The sequence below is a fragment of the Olea europaea genome, unplaced genomic scaffold (assembly GCF_002742605.1).
Source record: "Olea europaea var. sylvestris unplaced genomic scaffold, O_europaea_v1 scaffold2471, whole genome shotgun sequence".
NCBI classification, from domain to species: domain Eukaryota; kingdom Viridiplantae; phylum Streptophyta; class Magnoliopsida; order Lamiales; family Oleaceae; genus Olea; species Olea europaea.
In genome coordinates, this window is record NW_019242924.1 from 19,752 (window position 1) to 30,986 (window position 11,235).

The following is an 11,235-nucleotide window of genomic DNA, read 5'->3' on the forward strand; positions in this document are numbered from 1 at the left end:
GCCACAACCCCTGCAGTTGGGTATAGTATTTTTCCACAGATCCATCGGCTTCTCTTAGTCGAGTCACCCTTCTTCGAAGGTCGTAAACTTAGGATTTATCATTCCCATCAAAATAAGTGGTGGCAATTGCATCCCAAACTTCCTTGGCAGTGGAAAAACGGATGAAATTGCCTATAAGGGCAGGTCCAAAGAATTTATAATCCATCCCTTGACAATGGCATTCTCGGTTCGCCACTTTCGAAAGTACGGGTCAGTTGGTAGAGGTGGAGGAGCATCACCATTAACGTAGCCTAATTTGTCTTTTCCGGAAATATACATTTTCGTAACCTGGGACCATAATCCATAATTTGCATCGTTTAGTTTGATGCCAATTTGGGGTGAGTTATCGGTGAGTGGGGCTGTCGTGTGTGTTTTGGTTAAGGCTTCAGAGATTTTGGTAGTGAGATCTGTGAGTATGGTCTCGGTATCAGGTAGAAAGAGGCTGGGGTCGGTGATAATGGTGGAGCCCTCCATGTGTTTGTGAAAATGTTCACAAGAAGCAGGCCAAAGACTTAGAAGAAGAAGGCCATGGACCGTGTGCCTTTCTCTGATACCATGTCAGAGTCATACAAAAAAAGGTATTTCTTTTCTATTACTTACTAATTGATAGGGTACAGATTTATATAGGAGAAGGGATGCTCATATTTTCGATAATACAGAAATTGTAGCTAATTAACTAAATCTATTCCCTTTAAAAATGATATGATTTTGTTTTCTAAAAAACTGACTTTTAACAGCTCATGCCAACATGAAGTTGTGACAACATAATGCTTCACAAGAAGAAAGTGTAACAATTGTTTAGTTTTTTAAACTTCAAGTGAAATTGATATCTCCCGTGGGAAAAACTAATCTCATTTTGCTTTTTCTTTCATCCAAGACACCCGGTCCAATTTTTATAACTCTGTACAATAAGTTTGAAATGATTATAGGATGAATAAAGCAAACCATAATTAATGGCACCTTTTACGTAACGAAGACCCCTCTTTGCAGCCTTTATGTGAGCAATGATTGGTAACTCCATTTAACGGCTAACAAGACCAATTTCATAGAGAATGTTGGTCTGTGTGCACGTCAAATACAACAAGCTTCCAACAAGGTTCTTGAAATCTGGATATTTAACTATTTTTGCATCATCAATTCTTGACAACTTAATAGTAATTTCACTATAGTATGTCATCAATCCAAGATCGGACATTTCAAATTCTTTGGTCATACTGTTCCGGAATGCTTTGAACATACTTGAATTATTTTTCATGAGAATAAAATCAACACACAAGTATACTGTTTTCATTTTTATTCACCTTGACATAGAGAGCATATTCATGTAAACACCTTTTAAAATCACTATCTCGAAAATACTTGTCAATACGACTATACATACTATCGATGTTCGTTTTAATTCATATAAAGTTTTCTTTAATTTAAATACTTTATTTTTCTTTCCCCTTTACTTTGCAGTCAAATGGCTGTTCAATTTAACTTTTTCGTACTTTTACAAAATCGGGTTTCACATCCATTTGACGATTTTTTTTTATTTTTTATTTTTTATTTTTGAGCAGCCAAAGACATAATCAATCTTAGAGTTTCTAAGTTAGCAATGGAATAATGTAACACCTCAAATTCTAGCAACTCAACGCATTACCAAACCTGAATTTACTGACATACTTAAAACAAATAATTTTAATATAACGAGAAATTCAATAAAAAATTGAAAACTAAATAAAAGTATATTAAAATATGCTGAATATTTTGGAATCATATCATGCATCAAAATATTGATAAAAACTAGTTTTTAAAATGCTATTGAAATGGGACTAACTGGAATAATAATGTTACTCACGATTGAGTCTAAATCTTAAAAAATAATTAAATCCTATTAAAAATTCTAATGTTCCGAAAAAATTAAAGTACTTCATGACGAGATCCGTTAGTCCAATAGCATATCCATTCATCGTCGTCTAGCATGCTAATTTTTACATGAAATTTGTAAATAATGAGGGATGAATATAACGAATTATACTCAATAAGATACTTGCCACTCCACATTCAAATCAAACATGAAATTATGCATAAATTCTCTTACCAACATAAAATGAGAATTATCACACATGACAAATGATAATTCTAGCAAGCACTGCAAAATAATATGAAGGCTAACTAATACCCATAGAGACGCCTTAAAGTATATCATGATTTCTCCCGAAGGAAGTTCTAAACTGAAGTAATTAAATTCATACATAACAATGTATTTGAAAAGATGTGGTAAAACTATTAATAGCACTAAGCACCTCATCTTTCGAAGATGAATGTGTAGAACAAAATTATAGAAAATAGGATTCTTTATTGCAAAATTCAAAGACTTAACAATATAGAGAGAAATATAGAAAGGAAGAGGGAGAGAGAATGGTTACTAGGTACGTAATTTGTGACAAACATATGTGCATGGTTTTGTATTTATAGGTAAATTTAGGGTAGTTTGATTAGGATTAGGATCGTATCATAATCAATTAGTTATTATCCTAGATTATATAGATAATGCATAATTAGTTAGTTCAATTGTATTAAATATCAAATACATATAATACTCGCATGATGTGTCGAAACATGAATGGTTTTCCTAAATTAATTAATAATTAAATTATAATTAAACCACAAACTTAAATCATAATTCAATTGAAAAACTGTGTGGTGATAAGTCTAATTAGTTTAAGATAAATATAATATATTCATATCATCAACTTTCAAAACATCCTGTTCATATTAAATAACTATCACCTTAAGTGGATTTGTGATAACTAATATTTATTTCCACTTTGATCCCACAACTATTAAGGAAAAATCATAAAGATGCAAATTAACTATTAGGCATAACAAATTGATTTGCATAAAAATTTACTAAACATGACATACCTATTAATAAATTATGAATATCAATGTAGAAAGTTGGAATATATTAGTCTCCCACAACCTCGTGTGGCATGGGCATTTCCTCTCAAGCATGTTGAAGTCCTGGGCTTCATCGATGTCAAGTCTTTAATATAAGTTACTAGACGAAAAAGAGATAAATGACAATATCACTCTTCTACGTACAACGTCAAACCGTCAAAAGTAAAAAATCGACCAACAATTGAGATGAACTAGGGTTTCCATTTATTTTTTTTAATTTTGAAGATTGACTGTAAAATAATACACATCTAAGGTGATGTTAGGATTGTCTAGATGAGGCCCTCCGATGGTCAAATTAGCCGAGAGCTTGGAATATCATTGTAAAAGTATTAAATGGTCAATAAGTATTTGCAGTGTATTTTTGAACGTATTTGGTAATTTACTTAGAGCTCGATTATCAAAGCTAATTTAGTGCCTTGAATCTGGTGAATTGCGAATTTAGGGCCGTTTGTTAGTGATTTTGAGAATTGATTTTGTGAGCATTAGAAAGAAATGTGGGTCCTACTTGTGAGTGAGAAGTAAAAAATGACAGTTGAAATAGTAAAATAACGGTCAAAAAATTAATTTTTTTTATGATAAATTGCTACCAAACGAGGGCTTAGTGTGAATTGGCCAATGAATATGTGTTAAATTCTTAGTGTTCATTAAGTACTTTACTATTTCAAAATATAATAGTCTATAGCTCCATAATTTAGAAAGATTTAAGTATGACTTAACAGATAATAATGTTGATTTTACTTTGACTTTATTAATATACATGTTGAAAAACTTCATTAAACATTTATATATTAAAATTTTAACATTTTTATGGAATTCTGAAAAATCTAAACTTAAAATAAATAAACGTGCTTATATCTTCGGAAATTAATTTTAAACGAAGCAGCTGAGCAAAACTTTGAATATTCTATTAGTAACTATTTATTTAATTTATTGTTCCTTAGTTCACCTTCCAGCAATGAATAGAAAGTCCAATTTTTTTTAACAGTTTTACTTACCCCCGACGACTTGAACTTATGGCATAATACATTTTTTGTTACGCAGCTATACATTTTCTAGAACCTACTTCGAGAAGGATCAAAGCATGGTAATAAGTGTTTATTTGGAAGAGTTTAAAAAGTAGTTAAAAACTTGAAATTAAATTAAATAATTAATTTAAATCATAATATTTACTTAAGCATTTTTATTTTCATTAAAGATGATCGTCCGCCTATCTTATTGGTTTCATCATTTAACGTCATATCATATGATCATCATCATCAGTGAAGATAAAATAGTATTACTTTTGCACTTTACTTATCATCTATAAAGAATATAATTAATTCGCAAAACTTTATAAAACTGAGCGTTCAAACATAAAGAAAATTTTAATTTTTTTAATAATGTTTCGAATCTAAAATAAAAGATAAAAATGTAAAATGATATTTGTTGTTGCTTACCTTGAAGGTTTCTATAACTTTTGATAAGGCAAAGAATGTCCATTTATAGTTCAAACATCTCCATTAACTTGTTTGTAACGCTAATGAAAACATCATCCTCTTCCCCTTGATTTCATGTATCGAAAATCGTTTTATTTTTCAAATTTAACATTTTTAAATGATTGAATTCAAGCCATACTTGATCAACGATTAACTTTCCTCATAATTACTTTAGAAAATTGATCAGCGACCACCACCAAACGATTGACAAAATTGCTTTTATTGTGGAATTTTACTAAATTTTATTAGTAAAATTTGAATTTCTCATATGTTATTAAAGCTTTCTAGAAGATAATCAATATTTAAGTTTTGTTTTCTCTATTTCCAATTGGGTTTAAATTGGACATCAAGCTTTCAAAATGCACTTTAGTACCTGACTTTTTTGTAAGAATAGATGTCTACGAGCTTACAAAAATATTTTGACAAAATCAGTGTCCATGTATATGTTAGTCAATGTAATAGACTTGGTGTTGTGTATCCGAAGGTAAGACTTATGTGAATAACAATCTTTATGAAATGACGTCGATAAAAAATTATAATTCAATATATTTTGTAGTCAAAGTTAAATATTAATTTTAACCACATATTCACGAATACTATTCACTTGTTATCCATACATTTCGTAGACTCACTATTCTTTTTAATTATATTCTAATTATAATTTCTCACAAGCAATCACTAAGTCAGAAAATACAACCTAAATCAATATTTTAATATTCGATGGCCATAAATCAAATTTTTAAATGTTGGTAAGTCTGGTAGCCTACGTAGATTTTAACCCATTTCCAATTTTATTATTACAAACTTTCCAGAAGATGATCAAAATCTGAATTCTGTTACCTCCATTCCATTCATATTTGGTTCAACTAAAAAAATTCAATTAAAATATAAGTTAAAGTCAAATTAATTTTAGCCGTACATTTCATGATATTCATAACTTTTAAACTACACATTCTTTTACTTTTATCAAAATTTATAAAAATTTTAATTTTTATGTAATCCAAATAGGAGCTTCATACTGAAAAACTCTAGAAGAATCAAAAACCTGTAGTCCCCCCCCCCCCTCCCCCCAGGCCCAAGAATTTTTTTTTTTTTTAATGTATTTTTCATTTTTTTTTTTTTTTGAAAAAACAGTATTTTGTATGTAAATTTTTTTTTTCCACGTATTAGTCGGTCTTGAAATTTTGTAACCCGATCTTGGATCTAACCCTGGATCCGTCTCTCCCTAAAACCAGTCACGTTCCCTCTCTATATATAACTCACATCATTCTCCCTTTTCCACACAGCCAACATACACAGATACAGATATATATTTATATATTGAGAGAGAGATCGCAGGCGTGAAAGTACTTGCAGAGTCTTCTGTTGTTCTCAAGTCTGTCCCTTCTAAATTTAACTTTGTGAATGAACCAACTGCTTCAAACTCTGATTCAATTCCCATCATCGATTTTTCCTTAATCACCTCTGCTCAGCCTGATCAAAGGTCCAGAGTTATCCAAGAACTTGGTAAAGCCTGTCAAGAATGGGGCTTCTTCATTGTACGTAGGACTCTTACTATCTTTATATATCCAAATATTTTAGTTCATCCTCACTATCAGTAAGAATTTATATTTTTAGATGAAGTCGTTGAATTAAATTTTTGATGATATCGCAGCTTGTAAATCATGGAATACCAGAAAACGACATGGAAGCCATGTTCGAAGCGGCTTCTGAATTTTTCAATATGCCGGCAGAGGAAAAGAGGCAGTACGAACCGAAGAATGCTTCTGATCCCATCAAGTGTGGAAATTTCAATGTCACAGATACCTCAAACCAGACATTTACCTTATGGAGGGATTACCTGAAGCTCTATGTTCATCCTGAATTTCATTGTCCTCTTAAACCCGAAATTTTGAGGTAATATTACGCTTCCTTTGGCAGGTTTATCAAAGCTAAAAGCACATATATGAGCAGTCGGAATGAAAAAGTGGGGTTCTCAAGCTACTTCAGCAGCATGTTCAGACTAAAAATCTCTGGTCACCTAAATAAAATTAGGTATTCAACAAATTGAGGTTGATGGTGACCTCAAAATTTGTCCGATCGAATAGTCAACAGAGTTACGGTCTCCTCTCCATCCATGTAGGCTTCGCATGCACACTGAACACACTATTAGGATGCAAAAGTCAAGAAAAAAGCTGGCTACTATTTACACTTTTGATGGTAAAATCAACTGTCAGAACCAAATAAAATTAGAATGAATGCAAAAGAGACGGGTGAGAGGGTTTCGCTAGGGTTAGAATACCTCGATTGTAAAATGGACTCGCATATACATGAAGGTAGGTAAATGAGTCAAGATAGGTTTAGTGTTACTGGCCCAAGCCCAAACCTCCAATTGACATTATCAATGTCCGATAAGCTAACCCGAGACCCTGTCACGTACACGCTACTTAATTTATATATAATAATTAATTTTTTTCAAGATACAGCTCCAAGATCCAATATTGTACTCAAAATTTGAACTTCTTTTTTTCTTAATCCTGTCAAGTAAACGACCCACTTATATTGTTACAGGGAAGCTCTACTGAATTACAGTGTGAAGATGAGGAAACTAGCTGGGGCATTACTTGAAGCAATATCAGAAACCATGGGATTAGAGAAAAGCTACATGGAAGAAACCCTAAATTTGGAGTCAATGTTTCAATTATTTGCAGCAAATTTTTATCCACCATGTCCCCAACCGGATCATGCTATCGGCATTCCACCACACACAGATCATGGCCTTTTGACTCTTCTGATACATAATGGAGTAGCTGGATTACAGGTAGAACACAATGGAGAATGGTTTCATGTCAATTCACCTCAGAACTCTATTCTCGTTAACACCGGTGATCAGCTTGAGGTAAGTTTTGCGAACATAAATCCATTTTTGCTGATAAGAAAATTCTAGAAAAACAGTCAAATATTTACTTTTTGAAAATTAAAAAATTCAAGGAAACTTTTTCTAAACTTAGAGGTATTTAATCAACAAAATGTGTAAATTTGATTAGGAATTAATTGTGGGTTTCAATTTTACTTTTTTCACGTAGGGGCTGTTGACAACCCCTTATTTTCTAGGAAAAATGGAAAACGAATTCTAACTTTCACTTTTGATCGTTTGATTGACAAAATTTTATAAGGGAATTCATTTTCCACCTTTAGCCGCCACGTCAGCATTTTTCATCTTTTTCTTGAATTCGAATTCTCACCATATCGTTTTCCAGGTTATTGTAGCTATTTTTTTTTATTTTTTTTTTTTTGCAATGGAAACTAATTTTAAGAATTATTGTAAAAAAATTAATCCCTTTAATTGACAATTTTCATATAAAACAAAGTCAAACGAACACAAAAGGATAGATGATTTTCTTGATTTTTTTAATTTTTAATTTTTATTTTTTGCCAGGAAACAAATTTCATCCCCAATAACAGTAAATTATATATCTTTAATTGACAATTTTTATGTAAAACAAAGTCAAACGAACACCAAAAAATACTTTCTTTTCAACATTTTTCGTATGAAAAATTATACCAATCAAACACAATAATTTACAATTCACGAGAAAACAATTTCTAGGCAATTCAATTCTCTGAAATTTGTTTTCTTTCCACCCAAAGTTCATCTTTACAATCAAACGGACCCATAATGTTGTTGGTGCCATGCTCATGAAGCTGTACACCTATGTATTACCCTCATCATTTACCTATCCCAACGTCTTATTAAAAATAAGTGTAAAAAGATTATTTAGTTATTGAAACAAAAATAAAAACTTGTAATCAAACCTGCTGCAAATAGCATAAAAAATAATTGTCGATTTAAATTAAAATATACACTTGTGTAAACTTTCAACCAAAAAAATTATCTATTTGCATGCCATGTATATAAGACTTTCAAAAAGTAATTAAGATTCTCTGCTAATTATAATTAGAGTGACAGAAGTTGGCAAAAAGAATAAAAAATAAAAAAAATCTAAGCATGTGTTCAACAGAATTTATAGATCATTTATAAATGTTCAAACTTTTTTTTCAACGGCATATTTCAATTAATATACAAGTATTATCTGTTTATTCACAACTTATTTCTATCTATTTATAATTTAAAGTATTTATAAATTCTTCCCAAAAGGGCATAAATTATCTTGATTTTCTTGGCAAAAGATTATTCTATCTAAACTCATGATCATCAAAAGTCAGATGACAATTAAGTGACACTAATTGATATGACAAGATGATGATGAGTCTATACAAATAGCATTAATCGTGTGAAATAGAGGAATTCTTTTTATTTTTATTTTACAAAACTCTTTGGGTCCTCGTAGTTTAGAGAAATAATATTTCTAGATACATCATGTTTCTCATTTCTGTTTCCATGCAATCTTGCTAGTTTATAATGCATTTAACCACAAATCCACAAGCACAATTCATGCAAATGGCATAATGATTGTAGCTCATTTCGACAGATATTTAGCAATGGGAGATGCAGGAATGTGAAGCATAGAGCTGTTTTGAATAACGAGAAGACAAGGATTTCAATTGTGGTAGCCAATGGTCCATCACTGAACACCATTCTTGGCCCTGCTCCGCCGCTGGTGGCAAGAGATGGCCGTGCTTCATATCTTCCGATGAAGTATGAGGAATATATTGAAAGTCAACTAACAAAGTCTCGAGTCATTGGAAAATCCCTCTTGGAACAAATGATGATCCGAGAGAACTAGCTAGGATTTCCAAGATAAAAATAATTCAATTGAGTCAATGGTTTTTGCCATTTTTCTTTTTTCATTTTTTTTTTCCTTTTTTTTTAAGGTTGAGTACTATTTAAAATAAACTATGTTGACATATTCTGATTTATATATTTCAAATTTGTTGTTTACAAGTAATGTGATAGTTTACTGAATTCATAATATATAAATTTATATTATAGACTGGTCTATCGCCCATGCAATGCACGGATAGGATTATTTTGAACGTCGTATTATCATTTTTAATGTTGATATGAGTTTAGTGCTTAAAGAAGAAGCGAATCTATTAGTTATAAAAATAATCATTTTAGGTAAGCTATTTGTGATATTAATTTTTGAAATTGAATGATTCAATATAGTAATGATAAAAATGAACAGTTCAGTTTTGTGCAAAGAAAAACAATAATTTTCACCTGTCGAAAAAATTGAAATAATTTAAAATCAAACAAATTTATATTGAAAAAAATTTCTCCTTTGAAGGAGAGAAAAGCAGTAATTGAAAAAATTAAGTTCAATCATAAAGAAAAAAGAATTTAAAAAAAATTAATCTATAATACAAAAAAAAATTAATCAATAATTCCACCAGTAGAAAAATTGAAATAATTTTACAATGAACAAATTTAAATTAACAAAATTTTTAATGGAAAAAAATTTGTCCTTTAAGGGAAAGAAAAACAATAATTAAAAAAAAATTAAGTTCAATGAGAAAAGAATTTTAAAAAATTTTAATAAAAAAATTATCTATAATATAAACAAAAAAATTTCAAAATTCAATTCTTTTAAAATAAATTTTTTTAAATAAATTAAAAAATCCTTTCAAAATAAAAAAATTAAATTCTTTTAAATAAAAAAAATTCAAAACAATAAATAAATTCTTTTACATTATCCGTGGATGGAAAGATTCTCTCCATTCATGGAGAGTATTTTTTTCTTATTTTTTATTTAAATTTGTTTCGTTCATATTATAAATTTATTTTTTTTTGGATTTAAAATTCTTTTTAATTCTTTTCTCTTTATAATAAAATTTATTTTTTTCAATTTTAATTAAATAATATTAATATATTCTTTGTATCATTTTTGTAACTTTAATTTTTTTAATTTTTTTTGTTTAATTACATATATTTTTTTAAATTTATTTTGTTCATACTATAAATTTTTTTTCCTTTTTAATTCTTTTCTCTTTATAGGATGGGCACATTTTCTCTCGTTAAAGGAATTACAAATAGATGATACATGCGTCTTTGAGTTACTAAACAAATCAACAATTCTCTTTACAAATGTAAACAACAATAGAACTATAAACACTACTAACTGGACCAAAAAGACTCCAATCATACCCAAAGCAAACTTTTGTAAGCCTCATTAAATATAAAAAACAATAATTGAAAATTTTAAGCTTCTCAAGTAGATAAGGGTAAAGAAAGAAAGACCTAACTAACTTTTACACACTCAACCAAAAAAAAAAGAAAAAAGAAAAAAAAAGCATATATCACATTAAATAAAGCCGAAGAAAATAAGAAATAAATCCCCAGAAAAACAAACATTCAACAAAAACATAAATTTCATAGCCATATCCAAAAAAATAAAAATAAAACTCCAGTTAGATTTTCACGTATATACAGAGACAAGAACAAACTTCACATCTAGGTAGAAGAAAATGAGTCAAGCTAGATTTTCATCAATACACAAAAATAAAAACTGCAAACCTTAAATAAATTTTAAAAAACTAAAAAAGGAATAATCATCATAAATTCTATGGTTTTCTTCCCAACGATTGAGATGAGGATTGCGCGATTTTTTTTTCCCACAGAAAGAAACAAGAATTTGGAGAGTTTTTTTTCGTACATGACAGCTAGAGTTTCAATCGAGGGAGTATGAATGATTTGAAAGGGTGATGATGGTAGATTACTTTATATTTTTTTTTTATAATATAATAAAAAAGATCAAACCACTTTGACCAATCTCATTTCAAACCAGTTGAATGTGAAAACGCATGTGAGAAAAATGAACAATCCAACTTTGAC

The 11,235-nt window shown here is 29.7% G+C and overlaps 1 protein-coding gene across 1 annotated transcript; it reads left to right on the top strand.

Annotated features, from left to right (window-relative positions):
* The first annotated feature begins 4,854 nt into the window (after positions 1 to 4,854).
* On the top strand, positions 4,855 to 9,275 carry LOC111382318 (flavanone 3-dioxygenase 2-like). Its single transcript, XM_023006254.1, has 5 exons — positions 4,855 to 4,944; positions 5,747 to 5,998; positions 6,115 to 6,356; positions 7,011 to 7,338; positions 8,933 to 9,275. The coding sequence occupies exons 1-5, from the start codon at positions 4,855 to 4,857 to the stop codon at positions 9,185 to 9,187; spliced, it is 1,167 nt and encodes a 388-aa protein (XP_022862022.1). The 3' UTR covers positions 9,188 to 9,275.
* Positions 9,276 to 11,235: the final 1,960 nt, after the last annotated feature.

Bases quoted from the DNA above. Each gene is read 5' to 3' on its own strand.
- LOC111382318 (XM_023006254.1), top strand. From the start codon at position 4,855: ATGTCTACGAGCTTACAAAAATATTTTGACAAAATCAGTGTCCATGTA. The intron at 4,945-5,746 runs GTAAGACTTATG...TTTTCCACACAG, and splicing joins TTGGTGTTGTGTATCCGAAG to CCAACATACACAGATACAGA. The intron at 5,999-6,114 runs GTACGTAGGACT...ATGATATCGCAG, and splicing joins AAGAATGGGGCTTCTTCATT to CTTGTAAATCATGGAATACC.